The sequence below is a fragment of the Pituophis catenifer genome, unplaced genomic scaffold (assembly GCF_029215685.1).
Source record: "Pituophis catenifer annectens isolate HBS135680 unplaced genomic scaffold, rPitCat1.0.hap2 SCAF_8, whole genome shotgun sequence".
NCBI classification, from domain to species: domain Eukaryota; kingdom Metazoa; phylum Chordata; class Lepidosauria; order Squamata; family Colubridae; genus Pituophis; species Pituophis catenifer.
Window position 1 is genome coordinate 33,345,268 of NW_027256888.1, and position 24,829 is coordinate 33,370,096.

At 42.5% G+C, this 24,829-nt stretch overlaps 1 protein-coding gene, 1 long non-coding RNA gene and 1 pseudogene across 3 annotated transcripts in view; 1 reads left to right on the forward strand and 2 right to left on the reverse strand.

Moving 5' to 3' along the window:
• Positions 1-474: 474 nt before the first annotated feature.
• On the reverse strand, positions 475-1,217 carry LOC139320708 (ribose-phosphate pyrophosphokinase 1-like; annotated as a pseudogene).
• A 13,459-nt stretch (positions 1,218-14,676) lies between these two features.
• HAND2 (heart and neural crest derivatives expressed 2) lies at positions 14,677-20,409 on the reverse strand. The gene is made up of 2 exons (XM_070948301.1): positions 19,162-20,409; positions 14,677-15,693 (listed from the first exon to the last, which is right to left on the reverse strand). The coding sequence occupies exons 1-2, from the start codon at positions 19,738-19,740 to the stop codon at positions 15,595-15,597; spliced, it is 678 nt and encodes a 225-aa protein (XP_070804402.1). The 5' UTR covers positions 19,741-20,409; the 3' UTR covers positions 14,677-15,594.
• Positions 20,410-20,630: 221 nt separating this feature from the next.
• The window catches only part of LOC139320600 (uncharacterized), a 94,419-nt gene continuing 90,220 nt past the window's right edge, over positions 20,631-24,829 (forward strand). The window contains exons 1-2 of one of the 2 annotated variants that reach the window (XR_011600705.1): positions 20,631-20,667; positions 21,338-21,395. This is a non-coding gene — a long non-coding RNA (uncharacterized lncRNA). Of the gene's footprint in view, positions 20,668-20,724; positions 20,796-21,337; positions 21,396-24,829 lie in introns of those variants that run through there. The other variant, XR_011600706.1, reaches the window with a different exon arrangement.

Below are 24,829 nucleotides of genomic sequence, written 5' to 3' on the forward strand. Positions count from 1 at the left end.
TGAATGGTCACTAAGTGAACTGTTGTTGAGGACTACCTGTATGTCAGAATACCTCCCTTCCACTTCATCCTAACTTGCTCTTCTGAATTCATAACCCAATGCAGTTTATTTCTGAATACATGCTGAGTGTATGCTTAGAATGGCCTGACTGACAGATGATAGGCATAAGAAATCTCTGAGTCCACAAGTTTTAATCAGATAATTAAAAAAGTGCTGCCCTGTCCCAGTGGTTAGTATGCGGTTTTGCAGGCTAACTCACTGCTCAGTGCCAGGAATTGGCTGCTGACCGGTGCAAGGTTGATTCAGCCTTCCATCCTTCTGAGGTCAGTAATATGAGGACCCACATTATTGGGGGCAATATGCTGATTCTGTAAACTGCTTAAAGCATTATGAAGCAGTATATAAGTCTAAAAAATAACTTTTTAATTGAATTTGAAACAAATTGTTTTCAAAAAGCCACCCAAGCAGCAGCATCTATAGTTGTAAAGGGACATGACTGAAGAGGTAAGGGACAGATTCCACATTGTGAGTCTGCTTGATGGGTTCAGCCAGAATCATGGAGATTTCGATCCCCTGGATTTTAGAGCAGTGTTTCATGTTGTCTTTCTGGAGGATTGTGTTTGTGACTACAACTGCTTCAAAGCAGGCATGGTTGATTCGGGAAATGGCTGGCCCAGAAAAGAGGGCCAGCCATTTTTTGATTCCCATGAATCAGGTTGGCATAAACTTTGGTAGTGCCAGCTGTAAGCAGTTTGTCAGCAGGATGGTGTATGCCATTTCATCCACAAGGGTGGCCATCTGTTCCTTCACATCACCATGCAATCCACCTCCTGCCTTCTTCCTCTCTTTATGAATGAGGGCAAAGTCCATAATCAGCTAATCAATACAGGTCACTCTTTTGGCTGACCCAGTATCAGGAGAGATAATGGTGCAGCGTTTCCATTCAACAATGTTCTCCTTGATCCACTTTAGGACACCTGGCTCAGCATACAGGTTGTTCACAGGATATCAAAGAAACTCTGGCTCTGAGAGGCTGGAGGTCCACCGCGATGGTGTGTTCTGTGCCAGGAATGGAAAGAGTGTTGGCCACCAGCTTGCCAGAGATCCGGGCCGGCTGTCTTGTCCTCCTTGTCCTGGCGCGCCTATGAGGTTTGACGGCCGTGACGCGGCTGTCCGAGGCGATCTTGGCAGGCGTTGATCACCATCAGCAACTTCATCGGTTGCCGTTGATCTCCTCGCAGCCGCTCTGCATGATGCAGACATCCTCGCCGTGGACGCTCTCGCCGATCTCCACTCAGATCTCCCGGTTGGAGAACTTCTTGGTGACGACCTTGCCCAGCTCGAGGCTCAAACGGTCAGCGATCTTCCGCGACAGGTCCCGGTGTGAGCGGATGGTGGAGATCTTGATCCTGGTGGGCATCCTGGCCAGCGGCGGCGGCGGCGGCGAGCAGCGCTACGCGGCGGAAAACGAGGCCAACTTTGCGCGGAGCCGCCACCTTCCTGAGGCGCCAGCAGCAGCTTCGCCGTCTCCTTGCGGCCCTGCCGCTTGTCGCTCTCGGGATCCAGCAGCAGCAGCAGCAGCAGCAGCAGCAGCAGCGTCGCACGGCCTCCGCCTTCCGGGCACCGGCGCCGCTTAGAGGCTCAGTACGACGCACGGGCTGCCCTCGAGCGCACAAGCACCGACTGACGGGCCACGCACGCTAGGCCGCCATCTTGGTCCACGCCCCTTTCATTACCTTACCGCGTCTAGTCTGCAACGCGCATGCCTTAAGCAGACAATTTGATGGGTAACCAAACCTGCATTTTTCTTCTGGGCTACCTCACATTAAGGGGAGCTGTTTATTTGTTTGTTTGTTTATGACTTATAGAGTCCTAAACTCACCCAACTGATACTAATTTGATTCTTCAGAGTGTCCAACAAAAACAAATAATAATTAGAGAAATAATAACCACATAGCATTAATAGAGCAATATAAAATGGCAATTGAGCATGACAAATAACCAAAAAGGGAACTCCACTCTACAGAGAGAAAACATAGATCTTAACAGCTTTTCTAAGGGCAATTTATGCTTCTTTGGCTGGTGGTAAACAAGATCAGGGGAATCTTCCTGGAGATTTCCGACTTTAAAAATGTTAATCTATGGTGAGGCAAAATACAGTTCAGTAATCTAGGAAATCAATTTTATTCTGGCATACTTTTCTGCTAGAAAAAGAACTGGTAAACTGCATTTTAACCTGGGCATCTACAATAGATACAGGAAGTCTACATATCCCTGTTGTCAGGCTTTTGAGATATAAAAAAATCAGAACACAATAAATGCAGATTTTTTTCTACCTTTAATATAACATATGCTGTACAATTTGGTTGAAAAACAAACAAATTGTTTAGTGGGAAAAATTAAAACAAAAATAACTGCATAGGTGTTCACACCAGTGGTGGGTTGCCCCCGGTTCAGACGGATTCTATAGAACCGGTAGTAAAACTGGCAGGAGGCTCTGCCACTGACCCAGACATCATCAGAACGCTTCTGCGCATGCGCAGAAAAGCGTGTGCACGTGAGCAAAGCAAACAACGCGTGCAGCCCCGTTGCGAACCGGTAGTAAAGGTAAGTAGAACCCACCCCTTGTTCACACCCACAGTTATAAATACGGATATGGCTGTGTTCAGAATTAACCAATGACATTCAAACGATTGTTAAATAGTAGTCAGTACATAACTGCCATCAATTAAAGTCAGTCTGATCAAATCCATGTAAAGTTCAGCTGTTCTACTAGGATTTTTCTGACAGTTGTCTCTCACAGCAAAAACTGTAGCTTGCAAAGAGATCTCGTTGGAAGTTATAAATTAAAAGAATGGTACAAAAAAATTACAAACCATTGGCTATGCCATGGAACACAGTTAAATGTGTGTCATTCTCTGAAAAAAGCATGTAGGAAAATGTGTTTGGTACAAAAAGCATGTTTGCTGTGAATGAATAGCATAGCATAGAATAGCATAGAAACAGAGTTGGAAGGGACCTTGTAGGTCATCTAGTGCAACTCCCTGCTCAAGCAGGAGACCCTATACTATTTCTGACAGATGGCTATCCAGTCTCTTCTCAAAAGCTTCCAGCGATAAAACACCCATAACTTCTGAAGGCAAGCTATTCCATTGGTTGATTGTTCTGTCAGAAAATTTATCCTTATTTCTAGGTTAAATCACTCCTTGATCACTTTCCACCCATTATTCCTTGTCTGGCTTTCAGGTGCTTTGGAAAATATATTGACCCCCTCCTGTCTGTGACAGCCCCTCAAATATTGGAACACTGGTATGTGTCCCCTGGCCCTTCGCTTCATTAAACTAGACATACCCAATTCCTGCAACCATTCTTCATATGTTTTAGCCTCCAGTTCCCTAATCATCTTTGTTGCTCTTCTCTGCACTCTTTCTAGAGTCTCAACATCTTTTTTTATAGTGTGGTGACCAAAACTGGATGCAGTATTCTAGTTGTGATCTTACTAAGGCTTTATAGAGTGGTATTAGTATCTCACTTGATCTTGATTGTATCCCTTTGTTAATGCAATTTAGGATTATGTTTGCTTTTTTGGCTGCCAACACATACAGCTGGCTCATATTTAATTGATTGTCCACGAAGACTCCAAGATCCCTCTAACAGTTACTGCTATTAAGTCAGATTTTACTCAATATACATGTGTACTTTTGGTTTTTCTTGCCTATGTAAGACTTTACTTTTCTCTACATTGAATTTTATTTTGTTAGATAGGGCCCAGTGTTCAAGTCTGTCAAGATTCATATTGATCTTGATCCTATCATCTAAGGTGTTGGCTATTCCTGCCAGCTTAGTAACATCTGCAAATTTAATGAGTTCCCCTTCTATTCCCTCATCTAAGTCATCTAAGTACCCCATTCCCACAGTTAAGTGTGATGGTGGCAGCTTTGGGCTTTGGGCTGCTTTTCTTCAGCTGGAATTGGTGCATTATTCAAGGTGGAGGGAATTATTAACAGTTCCAAATATCTATCAATTTTGGCACAAAATCCCCGTTCAGCACAATGGCCCAAAGCACACCTCCAAATCAACAAAAGAATGGCTTCACCAGAAGAAGATCAAAATTTTGGGATGGCCCAGGCAGAGTCCTGACCTGAATACAATTGAAAATCTATGAGCTGATCTAAAGAGGGCAACTCTTCTAAACAGGAGTTGCCCTCGCAATCTGATTGATTTGGAGCACTACTGCAAGGAAGAGTGGGCAAAGATTCCCAAGGTAAGATGTGCCATGCTGATAGGCTTCAAAAGATTGAATGCTATTAGAAAATCAAAATACTTAACAAAGTATTAGTTTACAGGTATGAACTTTTATGCAACCACACTATTGTAGGATTTTATTACCCTTTCCCCCCCAAAATAAGACATTCCCTGATAATAAGCCCAATTGGGCTTTTGAGCGCATGGCAATAAGGCCAAGCACTTATTTCAGGGTTCAAAAAAATGTAAGACAGGATCTTATTTTTGGGGAAACATGGTATTTTTTTTCTAAACTAAAAGATTTCAGTTTTTCAATTGAATTTTATTGCTTATATAATATATTAAACATGGAAAGAATTCGGAAGTGATTTATCTTGGTCTGATTTTGTTACATCTCAAAAATTTGGCATTTTATCTGAGGTCTATAGACTTTCTATATCTACTCTAACGGTGCATTGATCAACTCTTTTATTTTTTTTTAGCCAGGGAGTTGGTGAAGAGGTGCTTCATGCCTAATTTTATGCGATATGAAACATGCAAGGCCAAATTAAATTTTACTGTCCTTTGTTGGGCCCTCCATGGAATTCAGAGATTTGTTTGTTTGTTTGTTTGTTTATTGGCAGTGTGTATCCCTGAAGCATTATAGAGCTATAAAGTATCCATTTTATGCACTAAAATCTGGACACTCCCAGAAATCCAGGGGATAAATACTGAACTGAAGACAACTGTAGCAAAATTAAGAACTCAGCAAGTAAACTGGCTCTTTGTAATTGTTCTCTGGACAAGGAGATGTCCTGAGACCAATCACAAGTGCCCCATATAGTTGTCCCTGTGTTCCACTGCAAGACAGTGGTCTCCAGTGGGCTTAGGGGTCTGGGAGATGGGGGAATAGCTATCTTGCTTAATCTATGGTAGGCTCATTTAAGGCTACTGGGTTTTTATACTTCCTTTTCTATTTATCTTTTTTTTTGAGGGAGGCAATTGCTTGTTAACTGCTTTGGGTCAACAGGTTTTACAGCACTGGGTGAGCCTTCAATCCCTATTGAAAGAAGTTTTAAATACAAGCTTAAGGACTTATTTTTTTCTGGAATAAATAGCAAAACTATGATTTTAGAAAGGCCCTCATCCCACTCATGTCAGAGGCACCATTGAAGGTCATTCTGAACTGAAAGGATTAGCTGGTGACATGATCATTGCCCTATCTCTGAGAGGGGTCTAGACTATGGTTAAAGATGTTATGGAAAATGAACAAGTTTTACTAAAGGAGATAGAGACTGATCGGAAGTGATTTAAAAATGACAGGTTACAACAAAGATATTGAAAATGATGCTATGTCTGGCTATACAAAAGAAATTAGCTGATGTCTTGATAATTAAAAGAGATATACAAATAACAAACCAAAGGAATGACTTGGATAATCTGCCTTTACTGGATTTATAAAGGAGGTTTGTTAAAGTTGTGAAGAATTTTGTGAGAGGGACCAAAGAAAAATGATTTGAGTTCCTGGACTTATTTGAAAGCACTAAAGATCAAGTTTGTTAAAAGTAATAGGAGAGAACGCCAAATTGGTTTATTTGATCAAGTTAAAATATATGTTATCTCTAGTAACCCTTAATGGACTTTTGCTGATCAAGACAGAAATGATGAGGTTTTAAAGGACTTTTTTTAATAGATAAGAGATGGGATATGAGAAGAAGACAAAATTTGTTGTATATTAAGTAAGATGAAAAATTACTAAAATCATTTATATTTTAATGAATGGGAAAATAATTTCTTTAATTTTTCTTGTTCTTTACTATATTCTAATTTTTCCTTTTTTTCTATTTTCTTTTTGTTAGCTGCAACTCCCAGTTTTTATTTTTTTAAATTTGTATTAGACTTTTTCTATCATCGTGGTTGTAATTTTTAATAAAATTACTATTAAAAAAGATATTCAGATATTCTCCTTTGTACCTGTGCTTTGCCCACTTCTGAAGTTGGTCTTTGCTTTTCCATGATGTCATATGTTTTCTCCAATTGATAGAAATTGCACACTTGTTTAAATTTCAATATTTAATGTATCAGTAGAAAACCTGTTGCAAGTTACTGTTAAGCAACATTTGGAGGCATGCATATACAGTAGTTCCTTTGTTCTATAGCAGTGATAAAATGCTGCAACATTGTCTTACATCCAAACAAACTCATTTGTTGGACATTAAACTAAAGAGGATTGGGGATATTCTTCTGAAGGTTGCATGCTAGGCCAGACCTATTGGATGCATTTGCTTTCCAGCTGATCTACAGTGGGACCTAAGGCTAGGAAAACCAGATCCTCCTTCCTCCTGTCTTTCATTTGAATTTGCATGGCTTATTCTATGGGTTTGTGTCACGCAGGGCTGCATTTCATTTTATAACCAATTAAAGAGAACATCATTTTAATTTTCCATTGAGTTTATTTGCCTAGGATTGCAATGGTGGACTCCAGCTGTTTTGAGAGGGAAGACAGGAAGGAGGGAGAGTGAGCATATAAATTTTTCAGGGCCAGATCCAATCTTTTCCTTAGCAGAACTGAAGTCCAGAATCCTGGAAGGAAACATGTAACTCTACTAATCATACAGAATAGACCTCTCATTCACATGAGAAACTGTGTCCAGGTAGCATGGAAAGCATACAACCACTTTTCAGAGTATGGCTGGCATTTAGATACCTAACTTCTGAGATAATGTTGATAAAGGAAAAAGGGTTTTCAAGCAGTATAATGTTTTATGATATGTAACTAACCCATGTTCAAATGTATTTTAAGTTAAAAAACCTGAAATTGAAACAAAAAGCACCTTTAGGGGTCCCTTGTCTAACTTTAGATGGCAGCCCCAGGCATTCATTCAATGTTTCATCCTGAAAAATATGTGTGTTCTAGCCTAGGAGAAAATATATTGTTATTTGGTGGAGTGTTTCTATTAAAAGAGAACCATAAAGAATAGTTGAGTGTGTGTTTGATTTTAAGCTAGTGTTGAACAGTAGCAAGTGTTTTGCTCAACTTTGGCAAAACAAAAGATTGAGTGAATTGCAGGATGGATGAAGATTCTGCCATGGCCAAGCATCTCCATCCATCTCACTGAGTTCCATTTCCTGATCTGTACTCTGTGCTGGCAGAGTTAAACACTTGCCTTTGGATGCCACCATTGGTGCCACCAATGTTGAAATATGACTCAAATGTCATTGATTTGAATCCAATAAATGGAGAATGAGAGATGATGTCTGTGCTTCAGATGGTAGCATTAGAGGCCTAGATTGGGAAGTTCTGCATTGCAGCAACAAGGCCATCACCGAAGCCATGCATTTTCTTTCACTCCTGGACATCACTCCATTAAGGCTTAATACCTTATCAAATAGGATTGATGCTGACATTCCTTGTCAACTTGTCCCACTTCTAGGGCTATTTTTTAAATCTCTAGTGTACTATGAACAAAACTAGGTGTTTCCATTCAAAAGAGATGTCTGCCAAGTCTTTACCTCCCCCAAATTCCTTTTCTATCTTGTTATCTGTCAGCCACTTAAAAAATCCTTCTTGGCTTAAGAGAGATAAAAATGCTTCAACTACATCTATTTTGGAGTTGCGACTAGTATAAACCTTCCTAACTTGGTGCTCTTCATATGTGCAGGACTGCAATTGCCATCAACTCATGCAATATGGCTGCTGCCTGATAGATTATAGGAGCTGTGGTCAAAATGTCTGAATAGTACTACATTGGGAAGGATGGTTTAAGAAGCTTTTGGGTTCCTAGCCTAGAATTATTTTTATAATTATGGCTTACTCATCATAGGACTTATTTTGAACATAAATATTATACTCCTGTAATGCAAAACCAAAAACACAGAACATCACATTATAGTTTGGAATGATTTGTGAAAATTTAGCCCAGGTAAGAACAGATTCATGACAAAATGCACAGGTACTAGAAAGTATAGATGGTCCTTGTTCCTTTCCTTCTGTACCTGTGTCACCAATATTTTTATAAATAAATATGATACAAACAGCATTTTAAAAAAGTGAAATGTAATTGCAGCAACTATAAAACCTAAGGAATGGGGGGTTTGGGTGAACATGAAGAAAAGAACAGAACAAGAAAAACGTCTCATTACATCCGCATTCCAGCTGGTGATCTGGACTTCAGCTGATGGTGTTTGGAAAATAGCATGGTGATTACACTCAGCTCCAGAGCAGGATGGCTCCTCGCCGTCTGATATGACGTTAGAAGGTCCACAGAGGGTCTCATTGCAAGATAGAGAGGAAAGGAAAGAATTGATCGCTGCCAGATGTCTCTTAATAAAAATATCAGGACATACAGTATGTGTTGCCTAAGAATAAATTTGGTGGATTCATGATTAAAGATGTCTCCTATACATATTGTACTCCTACTGTATACATTCTTGTCTGGAAGTAAACAGGCATTTTATGCTCAACTTTAGCTGTTCTCCCTAAAGGTTGTCTTGAAAATATTCAGATAGCTTCCCTCATATTTTTTTAAATCACTTAACTTTGTCCCTTTCCAAAACATTTTGACTGGAGCCAGTCATCTTCTCTCAGCCAAGGAAAGAGGCAGTGGTAAACAACTTCTGAAAAACATTGTCAAGAAAGGTGCAGAGACTTGTCCTGGCAGTCTCTGAGACAGGGACACAGTTGAACAGGAGGGGCAAAAAAGTCGTACTTAGCTAATCAAAACTTATTTCTGAGTAGGCAAAGGGGCAGGATGGTAACTTTCATTTGGTTGTAATTTATTTCAATGAAATGAACACTTGAGAGTGTTCTCAACCCAGGCATATTTAGAAACTGCTTAACAGTTCTGAGATCAAAAGCAGAAAAAGACAAAAACTACTTTTTGATATATTCTTACTGGAAACAAGTCCTTTTCAATGCAATGGAGTTAAACTCCTGGTAAGTAAAGTCAGACACTGAAATGATCACTACCGAAAAAGCCAAATAATGGCTCCTACTGGCATTAATTTTAATAAACAAAAATGTTTAATCAGACGTTCCTTCTAAAAAAAAAAAGAGGTTTTTTCATCAGGATAACCTGGAAAATTCACAAAACTAATGACCAGGCCATGAGAAAGATTGGAAAATGCCCTATTAATTTCCAAAGTTTAGCTTTTATGTTACAACATTGTTATATGTTGTTTTTTTTACATAACAAACAGAAGGAGAAATGAACACAAAAGATCCAATTTTCAGTTTAGTTGTTTAAAAAAGTAAAATTTCTACTGATTCTATATATGAAACTTGGAACTTTCATCCTAGTTCAAATGCTAATTATTCACACACGCACACAACTTGTACAGTGCCTGCTTTGAATTACTATACAAAGCTGGAAAAGAATGATGCCATCACAACCTCTCTAAAAACAAGTAGGATTTTGTTTTAAACTTTGGTGGATGACTTTTGGGCAGCAGATGAAAAATAAGAATATTTTACTTTTTCCTGTGTAGTAATTAAAAAAGATGTTATCATATGAACATTTTAAATAAACTGCATTAAGTGTATACTGATCCAATCAGTAGTAGAGGTTGCTTATTATTATTTTCAAGTACTTATATTAAGAAGCAGACATAGATCATTGTTCCTGAGTACCTCCACAGATAAAGAAGAAATGCTTGTTTTCAGGCATCTGCAAACCGGCCTTTCTTCACTCCATAATACCACTAAAGGGGAGGTTTCCCACCTATCCAGTAGGATTCACTTCCTAGCAAGTAAGCTTAAAACCCCAAATTAGTGGAAATAAAAATACTTTGCAGCAGTACTCCTGCAAAGCTGTAAAAGAACACAGTCCAGACGGAAGATGTTCTAGGTAAGTAAAGTCCCACTGAAATCAAAGAGACTTAATTCTAAGCATATGTGTTTAGGGTCAGAATGCCAGGCTGCAATTGACAAAATTGGTTAACTCTTAAGCAGTATAAATTGAAAATAAGCAAGTGAGAAGGAACTACTCCCATAAATTTCTGTTGACCAGCAAGCCAACTCCATCTGTCCTAGTCCGATAAGCATTCCATACTTAGGAAAACCCCCAGCCATTTTCTAGTGTAGATCCCTTCTTATTAAGTCTGCTAGCTTCACCAGTCATTCTTTAGAAAGTATGAAGCGTGTTTTGATTGTGGTATCAGTAAGGGTGGTTGAATTATTCTGGAAGCCTTGATTAGTGGAGAAAGGAAAGGATGATTGGTAAATAGCTGAGAAGCAAAAAGTACACCCTTCTGAAGATTAAATTGAGACTGCCAAATACTTTAGGAAAAAGAACCTTATAAATATATATATAAACCCATATAAAAGCTACTTCTGAAAAATCTAAAAAAAAAAACCTTTCTAGAGTTCCTCTCCCCACTTCACATTTATAATCTGTCTGTTGTCCTCAGTAGAATGCATTTCTTTGGAAATCTGTCTCCTTGCATCAGTCTGTTATTGAACTTTAAAACTAACTCTTTGGCAAGTTTACTAGAAAGTAAGTCCCCCTGGCATCAAGGTAATCTCAAGCAAGTTCGGGTTGCAATGAGGGGTTGACAGCAGAGTCCTATGCAACTATTATTTAGGAGTAATCCCATCCAGTTTACTGAGACATAAACATTTTTGTCATTGCAGTTTTAATATACAGTATAGAATATCCAGAAAAATGGAACAATGGATTTGTTTTTATTTTTTATTTATTGCTGCAACTAACTAAGACTCTTGGTACAGCCTATGGAAGCTTTCCTGCTTGTTCAGCTTCAAGATGCCACAAGACATGTTGCTCTTTTTAAAAGGGAAGAAAAATCATTGGCTTTATCTCAATCTAAAAGGAATGTTTTTACGGATTTTCTTGTATACATTTTATGGCTTTTTTTAAGTATTGTGAGCTGCTTATAGTCGGGATTTTTTAAAAATAGAAATTGTGGGGTTGCAATCCAGATTGATCCCTGTTTAGAGTTTATCTCTAATCAACCATGGGATATGAACGGTCTCAAAACTGGCTTGAAGCTAGTTGTCTTCCATGGACTTAAGTAGACCCAATGGATGGTACAGGGCTCCAAGCCAGAGCGATTTCGGTTTCCCGCTGGAAACTTTCCTCCTTGGAAACGGAGCCCTTTCTAAGAAAGAAGAAAATAGCCCCAAAGTCCCGGGCACCAATACTGCCTCCGTCAGCCGGAACCTTACAGCCAAGAAGCCTCGCAAGGGCAGGAGCTTTTGGGGATTGTACCGAAAAAGATTGCACAGTCCAAGCCCTTCGACTTTTTCGTGGGGAGAGATTTTTTTTTTTTCAACAGTTGCACTAGTTTCTTTTTCGCCAACCTTCTTCGTTAATTTTCTCCTCCGACTACTTGTGAGATATTCGCCACAGCTTTTAAAGCCATTTTTCCCAGCCGAAAGGCGAAAAAAAGAGCGAGTCCCCGCTCTACGGTGGGGCTCAGCCCAGAGCAGTTCCCGCCTCAATAGATCTGCGCGCGCGCGTGCAAAAGGCGAGGGAGAGAGTTCAAGCTTGACCTTCGCGAGAACTTTGCAGATAGGGAGAAAGGAGGAGGAGGAGGAGGAGGAGGAGGAAGGGGGTAGGAGAGAGAGCGGGCTGTGAGAAGCCTTTTTCCCCCCTGCCAGACCCGTCCTAGGTCCCCGCCAATCGCTGGCCGAAAGGGCCACGTACTCTGACGAGGACCTTATCAGGCCCGCCGCTCCAATCCAGCGATTTGGGGCCAGGGCTCCTGACATCCCAATCGGCCATCAATTTACCTTCCCACCGCCCCGCTCCCCATTTAGCTTTTAACGTCAAAAGCTACATTTTTGTCGGCTCCGGCCTGTCTAGGGCTCTTGCGATTTAGCTCCAGGAGTGATTGCTCCTGAGAAAATAGCAACAGCCCCATTACCGAGCAATTAAAAAAAGCCTTTCCCTCCGCCTCCCTCTCTAGACACTTCGTCGCTCGCCCTCACCTTTCCCTGGGACCGCCAGCTGACCGAAAGAGACCGAAAGTTAAAACCCAACGTTTAGGGATCGTTTTTGCCGTGAAGGAAGGAAAGTTTTCCAGTTACTGACTGGTACCTTTTGTTATTTATGTCCTCGATCCTGAGCTCCTAGGTTTGAATCTCATTGCCTGAAATGAGTTTTGAAATCCACGAAGGCTTACAAGCATATTGCGGTGTTGCCATCTGAGAAGGAAATGTTGGTTCTGGTTAGTTTAATCCATAGATATCTTAACCATACGCTTCTGAACTTTGATTAACCTATAGGGCAGCTCAGGTAGTATCGTTACGATGATTCCCCCAATAACTATACCCGAATAAACCTAAACTGGAATGCACCTTGGAAAACTCCGGACTGTGAGCTGGATCCTGTCTTCTCACTCCCAGCTTTCGTTTCATCACCCCAGCGTTGCCTGAACGCATGCGCGCCCGTTCACTTCCAGAAAGATAGACGTTGAATCCACAATAGAGTTTGCCCAAAAGACCGCAATATTTATTGTTTCTCTGAGTTCTTGGAAATAACTTCCAACACACCCCAACTTCTTCCTAATTGTCCTTCGTGCTTTGTCTGAGCTGCGAACACTGGCGTGAGAAGAAGACTGGCTTCCTCAAGTAACTTCTATAAATTAACCAGACGCAGATTAGAGTTCTCCCTACTGTCTGAGAATTAGAAGTGACTTAGGTGGAAGCAACATCTTTCTTCCCTTAAAGTGGGAAATATTTTAAAAGAAAAGTACCGGCGGGCCCAGAATTCGGGGCATCTGAATGAAGGCAAGGTCTTTAAAAAAAAAAAAAAAGTCCAGTGTGAAGAATTGTGTTTATAGGTTGGTGAAATCATCGTAGAGTGATTACATGTGATTGTGCCTGGCGACTAGAAATTCTCCAGGCGGGTAAGGGCTGACCCGAAACTTTGGTGACCTGAAAATTAACGCCCAGGACAAATCCTGGAAAGGAAGCGGAGGCTTGGTGAGATCCAACTTCAGCTGAAGTAGCAGTGATTTTTTTTCCTTTCTTTTTCTTTTTTTTAAGGAGAAGGGCGTCTTCTCGAAAGCAAATGCACCGGGCAGTCGAAGGAGTCTGACCCCAATGCTAGAAGAGGGCACATCATTCTGGCTAGTTGTTCTAACCTCGCAACCTTCCTGTAGTCAGCGCGGCCCGGCCGACGGGGCAAAACAGCTGCCATTGAAAAAGGAGAGGAGCGAACAGTGATCGCGGACATTAGAAAATTTATTGGTATCTTTACTATAACTGACATAGCGGTATATGCCTTTCCCTTTGGATCTGGAGCAGAGCCAACGTGCAGAAGAGGTTCCATGCTCGTTAGGGAGTACAGACGCAAAAAAGGAGCAAGAGGGGAAAAAAGGGAATAATCTACCCCCCTTTCCGGGTTTTGTGCCGTTAGATCTTACAGCCTCAACCTGAAAATTTTATAGCGGTAGTTATTATGGTCGCTGGATCGCGCGTTTTCTCTGCTTGATCTTCTGATTTGCCTTCTATCGGTAGGTAATGCCTCTTGTCTGGCCCAAAGAGGCCGGAAAAACAAACGTTTCTGCAAAACGCGATTTCTTACCCCTCGACTTCCCTAGGCGTCCGACCAATTGCCTTTATATAGCAAGGACCAGGGCCCCGGTCATTTGTAAGAGGAAGACGTGACAACTAAGTCTAGCGCCTTTTTTCTCCCGGTGTGGTTCCAAGTGCCACCATCGCCCCCCGCAAGCCGCCCCCCCTCCTCCGTCCTCCTATTCAAACAAGCCAGTTCTAATTCGCCAGCCCTTTTTTTTTGGTAGCGTTAAAATAAAAAGGTCTTTGGAAAATGTCCGCTCGGAGATATCGCAAAGGAAGGAGAAAGTCACTCACATTTCGTGGTAAATAGCTCTCACACACATTTTCCGGATGCCTGGATTGTTCTGTAATCAGGCCAACCGACCCGCTTAACTCTGCGTGGGCCTCCCCCAGCCAAAGCCTCCCGGTGATTTGCCGTCAGAAACTGCTCCTTGCAAGCTGGAAGGCCCGCGCCAAGGAGCAAAGCCGGCGTGGGGGGCACCCTGACTCTGATAAGTGTGAGAGACAGACCCAGATTAGCTTCCGTCTTTGGGTTCCTCCCTCTTTCACAACAAACACCTTTCGAAGGCCGCGGTAAATTATTAGTCCATCAGTAAAAATCACAGTACAAAAGTAAAGGGACCCTAGCCCTCTCTTCTTCCCCAGAAAGCAAAGGGAAACTGGGCTCTGCCCTTCCTTTTTTCATAGCGACTCTCAGACGCTAAGAGCTCTTCTCTCTTTTGATCACAAAGGAAGGTCCCTTTGAGAAAAACCTGCTCCTAGCCAAAATCTCAAAATCCTAACAATTGAATAAACATGTCCCGCCCTTGGAATTTCTTTTGGCCCTTCGGTTTCCAAACCGCCGACATAACCTCCGTTCGTTTACCAAATAAAAACCTTGATTAAAAAAACAACCAGACACAACTACAAGCTGTTCTTAAGCACCTTTACTCGGCAGTGAATCTTAGAGGGTTCGATGTTATTTTCCCAGCCAACCATACACAGGATCGATTTTTATACATTGTCTTCATAATTGAATTGTATTTTTAGTTCACTTTAACCAACCTCTTTGGTTAATGTCTAGATTTTTTTAAAAGGATTTTGAGGTTGGGTTTAAGCCTTTCAGGTTATAAAATGTAATTATTTTAACTTAAAAAAATACACTCAACGATCCAACGAATATTACAACACTTGGGCCTTGCAATATTAATTATTCAACAGCACGGATTGTAGTTTGCTTCATTTTAATTTTAATTTTTGCTTTGCTTCCTTTAGGACTGAAGTGCAGATTAAACAAAGAACTGTTAGACACTATTTTCTTCACTGTGAGGCGGGGGGGGGGGAGGGGAGGGGGAACTCTCACAACCCTGAAGTCCTACCTCGAGATAGGAAACCTGGGAGGGGGGAGGGAAGGAGGGGGAGAAGCAACTGCCTTACAGTTATCCTCCACAATCATTCAAAACAGAGCAGGTATTAAAGGTATACATTTCATATTACACACTAATGCCTTCATGTTTTATTTTGACTTCCTTTTGTCCCCTGGGTTCTATACAAACAAAGCAACATAACATTCATCACGATGGAAGGGGGAACCACCCTTTGGAGATCGCGTTTCTCCTTACCACGCCGGAGTTTTCCTCTTCATTTATTTCGTTGAACTATGGAATGCTTTTCTTCCAGGAGCCACATTTTTTTTTCTAAAGGAGAAAGACTACGGGAGGGAAATTGCACATAAATAAACCATACGATTCCAAAACAAGGGCAAGAAGGGAAAGTCCTCAGCTCAGCAACCTCGCCTGGAAGGTCCAGAGTCCCAGAAGGGACAAGTTCTCCATTCTTTTCACTCGCCTTCATTGCTTGAGCTCCAGAGCCCAAACGTGCTGGGGCCAGCCAGTCCTTCCCTTGGTTTTCTTGTCGCTGCTGCTCACTGTGCTTTTCAAGATCTCGTTCTGTTTGAGAAAAGGAGTGAAGAGGAGAGACAAAGCCATTATCCTTCCTCTCATTTCCGGATCACCACCTCCCATCCGTACCCTTTGGGGATGTTCTGCGGGACTGACTGTCAGACTCAGACCCGGCCGCAGAACAGAAAACCTGAAATTCAGATTCAATGTTTTATTTTTCACAAGCCTGTTTATTCGCAGGCACCGGAGGTACACAAATTGAAGTTGCAATCCTAGATATTATCCACAGGTGGGAAGCAAGCACCGTTCATTTCAACAGGCGTTTACTTCTTGGTAGATGCGTGCTGGGGTTACTTTGCAAGCCGGCTGGTGCCCGTGCAGAGCAAGGGAACTGCGGTCAAAGAAACCTCACTCTCCCTTCTGAACTTATGGGATACCATTCAGCTTTACGTCTTCCAGACCGGCCAGGTCACAAATCAGAACAAAACACTGAAATGTAATCCAGATTTTAACAACTTTGACATTTCTTTCTGGGTGAATCATGGACACGCATACCTATTAAAATATCTTTATTTAAGTCCCAAATACAAAATTGCTTCTGATAATCATGGGGTCATCTTAATTGCAAACGTATAACCACATACTTGCGACTGTACTGATATGAAATGCACAGACTGTGCAGAGTAAGGCTCTTAGTAAACTTGCTGTAAAACACACACACACACACACACACACACACACACACACACACACACAGCCCAGTCCCCAAATTCATCATTTTGCCACTCGGCTATATATTGTCTGCACCATATCTGCAAGAAAAATTGATGTCTCTGATACACACGTGCTAAAGGTCATCTTAAATGATTGTTAAATGGGCTACCTCAAATATTGATACAATCTCAATTTAAGGTAAGGGGTCACCCAACCCCGGTTGGGAGGATAGCAAGTCCAGGGAAAGATATTTCCATTACAATTCACCCCTATGCCAGTTAAAGAGCAAAGACTAAACAACCTGGTATTTTTTATTCTAACTATAGCTCTACAAGAAGGTTTGTCACTGTTCAAAAAGGTTCCAGCCTCCAAAAATTAAATCACTTTCCATATATTTATCTCCAAAATTGGATACTTATTTTATATGGGAGATATTTCGATCAAAATGCCATTAATTTTTCCAGTGAATTTTTTCAAGTGAATGTGGATTTTGAGGCCCCAATCCATTGAACGCTCCAGCTGCTATAAAATTTATACATGCACATATTCCATCAATTTCAGTGGGTTAGCATGCCAGCTTGAAATGAAATTCCAATTTGGAATGTATTCATTTCTTTATCTTGACCCTTTCTCAAGCTACAACTTAAAATGACTGTCGGGCTTGTTTGTAACCTTAATTCTTCTAATCTGCTTGGGGATGCATCTTTTAGCTTTCATGCCCTAAAACCTGACAACTTTTATTTCCATAAACAGAATCCCAAAATATTAAAGAAAATAACCAGAGATTGTCAATTGATCACATGGGCAAACCTGCTTACAGTCAAGCTTTTTCTGCTGCTTTTAGCTTGCAAGAAATCAAGAAACAAAATAGCTGGAAGTGTTGATAGAAGAGGAAGGGCTTCCTATAAACTATTTAAGTTGTATTTGGTTTAAAATAAAATTGTGCTCCCATTCTAATTCTAACACCACCATTTGGTTTATTGTATGAATGGTAGCAAAAATGCAGCCAGACTTGGATATTTTCTGAAAGAAATTCAATAGAAAGCACCAAGCAGTGTGAATCAAGTACAACTTTTGGAGACTTCAGTTAATATCCAATTGTACATGTTTCCCCAGGCTGCCAGCTGTGTTGTGCCTTCTGTTGAGGATGATTGAATTTGTAGCTATCTGGAGGTTACCAGGTTGAAGAAAATTTCAATAACACAACTGCACATTTTGCAGTTTGCATGTTTATGCAGTGACAAAGAATACTCATTGGCACTCAAGGGGTGGGAGGGGGGGGAGAAGGAATATAAATCTGAAACTGCAATACCACCTGGAATTTAGAGTCAAACTATTCCAATTCCTCTGGGTTTGGAAGGCAGTTGCTGTTGTAGGCATAACAACAGAAGTTGTTCCCCATCCTCCCTTGCTTCTGCCAAATTATATTCCTTTCCTGAGATGCCTAGAAATTCTAGGATAGAACTCTAATGTTCTTGAGCCTCAATTAACAATTTTAAGTCAAAATGTGGATTGTGATGGGAAACTAGTAACTGGGGGGTTGCAAACTGATGGTTTCATCCTCAAACTGAAATTAGGATCTTTTCCAACCCACATCTGAGCAAAGTCTAAACACTTGGATTTAAAGTGGAATGGAAACTTTTCCAACATTGGAAAAGCCAGAAGAATTAGAGAAAGAGTTTTTTTCCTAAAGCCAGTGATTTTTTCAAGGCGTTCTTGGTAGATCCTTCTGCATATCATTGCTGAGAACATTCCAAAGGATTTCATTCAGGGTCAAATTTATAAAGATGTTGGCTCCCAAGACAGTTTCTACAAAATTCTAGTGGATTCCTTTAGCCAATTTGTGAATCCATGACTAGTTTCGCATGTCTGCAGTCCTAAAAGGCCTTGAGACTAGAAACCAATGCGGCTAAAAGGGATGGGGTTTATTTTGAAGGGTGAGTTGCAATTTCATCTAAAGAAATATTTTCCCCCTTCCCCTCATGGATCTATATTAGTTGCACAGCAACTCCGGAAACCTGGTCAGAAGGGAAGCCAAAGGGCTGCTCCAGCCAGTGCTACTATCTCTGAAGCTTCCCTGTCTTTCTCATTTTAAAAAAGTCTTCCTTAGGAATAAAGGAAGATGGATGTTTTATTATATATGAATTAATATATGACTATCTCGAGGACCATTTCCAATCGGCCACAGGAATGCAATTCATACTTGGGATGGGCATGTTCTCCTATCCACGGGCCTCCAATTTACCTGGCTCTGAATTCCAGAAAACATTATACACTATGTAAACAAAATTTGAAATATAAATTACTTCAAATTGAGAATATTTTCCTTGGAAATCAACCCAAAATCATCGCCTCTATCCCCTACGGCCAGCCCTGACCAGGGTCAAATTCTTCCCTACTCCTTTTGGCTCATGAGCTTGGCTTGGGGTCGGGGACACCAGGCTATTGTTTCTCTGGGCACGGCCCTCAAGCAAGCCTCGCCGCCCCATTCCAAACGCATCGGAGGAACCTTCCCCCTGGATCCATCCGGGACGCCTAAGAAACGAGCCGGGCTTTTGTTGCATTAACCGAAACTCACGATCTTCCCCCCTCTCCCCGGTTGGTCCCTAAATTTCAATCGATTAAGGGCGGACTTAGCCGGATGCGGCTAAGAAGCGCGGCCCGCTCCGCTTCTGAGCAAGGTCTTTCAGCGGCCCGTCCGAGGAGAGCGGGCCTGTCTAAGCGGAGAGGGTTCGACGCTGGTGGCCTGGGAGCCTCGCCTTCCCCGCCCCATTCCTTCCCGGGCCCGCGGGAGACACTGACCAGCTCCTTCTTCCTCTTGTCCTCCTTGAGGTCGGTCTTCTTGATCTCAGCCTTGAAGGCCTCGGCCTCGCCGTTGGCGTCGTCCTTGGCCAGGAGGTCCATGAGGTAGGCGATGTAGCTGGTGGCCAACCGCAGCGTCTTGATCTTGGAGAGCTTGGTGTCGGCCGGGACGTTGGGGATGCACTCGCGCAGCTCGGCGAAGGCGCTGTTGATGCTCTGAGTCCTGCGCCGCTCCTTGCGGTTGGCCGTGCCACGCCGTTTGACCGGCCGGGGGCCGCCCCCCAAGCCCGGCGGCCCGCCGCCACTACCAGGGGGAGCCACGCCGCCCACGTAGTGGTGGGGATGCTCCAGGCCTGGCGCTCCGTTGGCGTACTCGGGGCTGTACGAGAGCGCCATGCTGTAGTCGGGCGGAGACATCTCCGAAGGGTGGCTGCTGATCAACCAGCCGTGGAAGTAGGGGTTCTCCTCGTGGCTGCAGCGGCTGGCGGCGGCGGCGGCGGCGGCGGCGGCAGCGGCGGCGAAGGGGTAGCCGTCATGGTGGACCACCGAGTGGTGGGGGAAGCCACCTACTAAACTCATCGCCGCCGGCCTTCCCCGGCCGCCCGCCACCCTGGATCCGCTCCCCTGGATCTCCGCTCCCGTGAAGACCCCCGCCTTAGCACCAGCTCGTCGCCATCGGGCAGCCGCTGCCAAGTCCCCCGGGCGCCGAGAGGGCAGGCTCAGTCCCCACCGCCGCACTCATACGGGGCGGGAGGGGGGCTTAACCTTGGAAGCTGCAGACACGGTAAGGAAAGCAGCCCCCCCCTCCCCGAAGGGATCAGCTGTCCTCCCTTAGCGTCTTCCGAGGAACTGTCGACCAAACTGGCACGAAAGCGGGCGGTTAAAGGGCTGGTTACTTACACCTGCATTTTTTGCCCCTAACTTCCCCACGTCTCCCTCCCCTCTGCCGCCCAGCTCCCCAGGCCCGCCGCCTGGACGGGAATCGCGTCTCCTTCGATTAAAGTGTGAGCAGCACAGTCTCCTCCTCTTGGGTCTAGTTCTTCTCCCGGGAATGTAAAACCCAGCCAGTCCGTTTTCGGGGAAGGAGGGGAAATCCGGCGGTCTTCCTGCTCCGACGTGGACCCGCTGAGAAGAGGGATAAGGACGGTCTCGAAAGAGGGAAGAAAAAGGATGAAACAGAGCACAACGCTTAGATGGCAGAGTCGGAGCTGCGCAACGCACTGGTCGATTTTCCCAGCTTGAGCTCCATGTACAGCTACATCTTTAGGGTAGTTCGGGTTAATATATTTCGTCAGAGGCTCTTTAAGCCAATCACTACAGACCGGGGCGGGGCATTTCGCTTTGAGCCGTAAAACGTTTTTTGATCTTCGCGCTGCTAATTGTCCAGCTTCTCTTTAGGATTGGCTGCCGTTTCTATCCGTAATACAATTAAAACAAACCAGGAAAAGTCGCTGCCCAACCCCCTCACATTCAGAGATTAATGCAAGTATTTAACAATGTTTTCCTGTAAGTATCTTCGTGCCTGCCCTGTGTTTTGGTGGAAAATCTTATCCATTAAAATGGATTGAAAGTAAAACAAGGAAGACGTTTGACTGTGTCAGTTCAGATGTATTATTATAATATGATATTATGATGTAAGTATATCTATATACTGCCAACCAATGAATAATATACCAGAATACAATAGTATTGTATGTTTGATATAAAAGTATGCCTATAGTTAAAACTGGTTAAATTATATACTACTAGTACATTTACAAAGATGAGGGGAGAATATCTGATGCTGAGGCAAGCCATTTACATTGTCGTTTATTGTCACTTAAATGTAAATCTCTCGTAGTCCAGAAAGAATATCCTGAAAATTTTATTAATGAGTCTATTTTTGCAAGCCATCTTATTCCAGCCAATGAGACCTCTAGGTTTGTATAAGATTCCTTTAATACAAAATGATACCTGCTTGTTCAGTGTTATTCATATAGAAAAATAAATAAAAATACCCTCTCCCCCAAAAGAAGAGGAAAGCAAAAAGGAAATGGGGGAGTGGGGGGGGAGGAAGGAAAATAAAAGTAGGAATTGTATGCTCTATAAAGGGGAGAACCAGGTCTGATATTAAGGAAACAGTCAGTTATTCAAAATGCTGACCTAAAATGATTTTAATCTTAATGCTCCTCCCCAGGCTTTTTGGTCTGTCCGGTATCACCACCTGAAATCAGCCGTCCCTTCATTTAGCCTTGGTAAGTAATCAAATCTTTTCAACAGCACCTCAAGCTCTTAATTTTTATATTTCTGCTAAAAAAAAATCTAAGCATATGCTTGTACTTTTTGTATTTAACAATAAAAGACACATCCAAACAGCTACTTTATGACTGTTACTACTAGTGTGGCCAGAAAACATGAGGAAAACATGTTTGACCTAACAGTAATATTAGGCTAAAGTATGTATATATATCCTTCCTTTATTATTTTTACAAATAATTCAAGGCCTATACAACACACCTTACTCCTATGTTCCCCACAACTACAACTCTATGAGTTGGGCTGAAAGAGAATGCAGCCAGCTGGCTAAGGCGGGACATGAATTTTCTGAAGTACTAGGTAACAAAGTCCTGATAAAAATTAGTATTCATATGTAGTTTTTGGGCATATGAAATGTTGAACACACAGAAACAAGAAAAAGTTCATTTCATGCATGCACTAGAAATTTGAACTTAAGCAACGTCTAGCCTTGTTCCTGAGGGAGGATCGATATGTGGGGGAAAGACCCCCCCCCCACGCACACACACTTGGGAAGAAGAGTAAGGTTAAAATAATTTAGGACACAGCCCCAAACATAAAGGGAGCAATAGATCAAATGATCACACTTATCCTGGAAAACTTTATTTTTGTTTCTGCCATATGGGCTTAATTCTCTCCTGATCACAATCATAGAACTGTACAAAGAATAAACGTTTCTTGATCTCTGTTGCTTCAAGAAAAATTCCTGAAAGCAAAATTACAGCTTACCTGTGACCTGAAAATGGAAAAGAATGGGAGGAATACATAAAATAATTGTATAGGTTCTGGTTCATCAGAAAGAAGAGAAGGAGGAGGAGGGGGAGGAGGAGGAAACAAACAAACAAAAATCCAGCCAAAACAGAAAGGGTCTTCCCACTCCAACTCTGGATTTTGCAATATGGGGACCCTGTTTTATTTCAAGACTACTGCTTGATCTCACTGCTACCCACTCCTCAAGCGGTCATAGCCAAAGGCAGAAGTGAGACAAAATCTGATGGCTGCAGACCTTAAAGTGGACTGTGGCAGGGCTCATATCTAACAGTGGGATTTACTCCTGAGTAAGCATTCTTAGAGATGCACAATTAATCTACAAGTTTTCTGCCAGCACGAGAAGCCTTGCTGTTAATTCGGGTTAGCTTAAGACTGCCTCTCATTCAGTACATTCAAAATTAAATGAATGAGATTCAAATTCTGAATCTTATTCACAGAGAATTTTCTGAATAAAGGTGGGGAAAAGTCCCATTTATTTCACTGATTCATTTTAAATAATGGCTAAATCTAACTCAAAGCATTCTGCTGCCACTGATGCCTCCATTGTAACCTATTTGAGAAATATTTAGCTCAATAGGAGAAAAGTAGTGTGTGTGTCAGGCCTTTGCTCCTCACTGCACAAAGGAAAGCCCGTTCATTTCTACTGAAATCCCAGAAGAGCAGCAGATTCTCCCAAGACCAGTTAGATAAAGGCTAGGACTGAGACTGAAATGGGAAAAAAAAGATGCATAAACTTTACCCTATAACTGTCATTATCTTTTTTGCCCAAACAAGCCAATCTGAAATGAATGTCTTTTCACACATGTGAATGCAGGGGAATCTTCATGTAGAAATGGAGAGTTTAATGAAAATAAAAAAAAACATCTATGGCAACAAATGAGCAAATGCTAAATATGCCCCATATAAAAACGGTCAATGGCACCCATAGTCTGGCCTGCAACGTGCCCGTTTAAATTTAGAATCCTCTGGTGGCCTGATATTAAGTCTCATTAAGGAGGGAAAGGACGGTGAGCGCAATCTTAATTATTTACAGGCACCTGAGGACTTTGCCCTGGTTTCTGGGGGAGCCTGACTTGCCCTCAGTATGGCAGATGACTGTCAGGAGAGCAGTAAATGCAAGGAAGCCATTTGGAGCCCCCACCGGCAATTCGGTTAAATCCAAGCATTTGGCTTGATCCCGATTTTCCGGTTGAGGCATTAAGTCAATTTACACCCAGATCCTAGCATAGTTCCTTGGAAGCAGAGCGGCCCTGTCCACAGGAGCGTTTACCCGCCAGGAATGTATGCAGCCCCGCTGCATTTAAGCGAAAGGCGGCGGAATTTCTTGCCACAACGCCAAATCAGGTTGTTGAGGAAAAACCAGGATTCGTTTCCTTTTAAATGAAACACCTTCATTTTAGGATTTGTATTGCTTAGTCGCTAAACTTTGGAGTGACTTTCCTGATGCGACAGGCATAAAGCAGCCATTGGTTTCCATAATATTGTGTTTAATCGGACGACACTGGTTAACCTGGCTATTAACGCAGCAATGCGGGTACAGGGACTTGGATCCACTTCTTGGATCCTCAGCTTCGCCTCTGCCGAGGCGAACGCAGCTCTTGAGACATTTCTCCGGCAAAGTGCTGCGGCTGCTTCTTCGGAGTTTCCGAGAAAAAGTCCCGGCCAGAAACAACGGAGCGAAGGACCACCAGACCCCCTTTGAGAGAGGAGAGGAAAAGCGGAGCACTCGTCTGACACGGACCCAACGAGCGGCCCTTTTCTCGTCTCCGAGCGAGGTGGCTGCTCGATCTGAATCCGTCGGCTTTCCGGAGTGACAGTTTGCCTGACTCTATACTGCAGGGCAATTCGGCTTTCACTTCCTCCCGACGTCCTGAGCTTTCCTTACTTTTCCATAAAGAGCCACCTAGGCAAATTCATATTATCACCTCCTTATTAACCAAGGACTTGAAAGATCCATAGAAGTCAATAAAGCCTAGGCCCCCTTTGAATGTAATATGCAGGATTAGAAGAAGAAGTGGGGGGGGGGAGAGATTATCCTCTGATTTAAATTGTTGTTTTGGGCTCCTTCCATGCGCCTATAAATTAATGCTTTTTTTTTTTTACGAAGTCAAAAGAGACAGATGCTCCGTTCGCTTGTTTAGTAAATCGACATTAATTTAAGAGAACTGACGTCCCGCACAGGCCAGGCACTTTCTTCGAGGTATATTGATTGGGTTCTGTAGAGATCCGCTTGGAAATAAATCCCCCGGAGCGAACCAAGAGCTTCCACTGAGAGAGGCTAAGTTGTAGCCAAGTTCGGAAGCTTGTTATGTGTTCGAAGAAGTCGGTTCAAGGCGCATATAGATTTCTTTTCCTGAGTTTGAGCTTTTCTTAAGTTAATTAAGAGGCATGCTACAGCAATGACTGGGAATACACTGTAATAAATTATGAGACCAATGGGGGAGAGGGAGTTATTTGAAAGAAGTGAAATGAAGAAACAATGATTAAAAGGATTAATGGAACAGAAGAGAGAAGTCAGAAAGAGAAAGTTAAGAGGAAAACGATGGCCTGCACCCCGAACTTTCAACTTTGCCTGTCTGATTTCTCTTCCAGAACTCTTTGTTAGAGGTTTGGGCAGATTACA

What these genes read in the sequence shown, in the direction of transcription:
- HAND2 (XM_070948301.1), bottom strand. Translation starts at nt 19,740, where the DNA reads ATGAGTTTAGTAGGTGGCTTCCCCCACCACTCGGTGGTCCACCATGAC. An exon ending in ACAAGAGGAAGAAGGAGCTG is followed by an intron (nt 15,694 to 19,161) that starts GTCAGTGTCTCC and finishes TTTCTCAAACAG; the next exon opens with AACGAGATCTTGAAAAGCAC.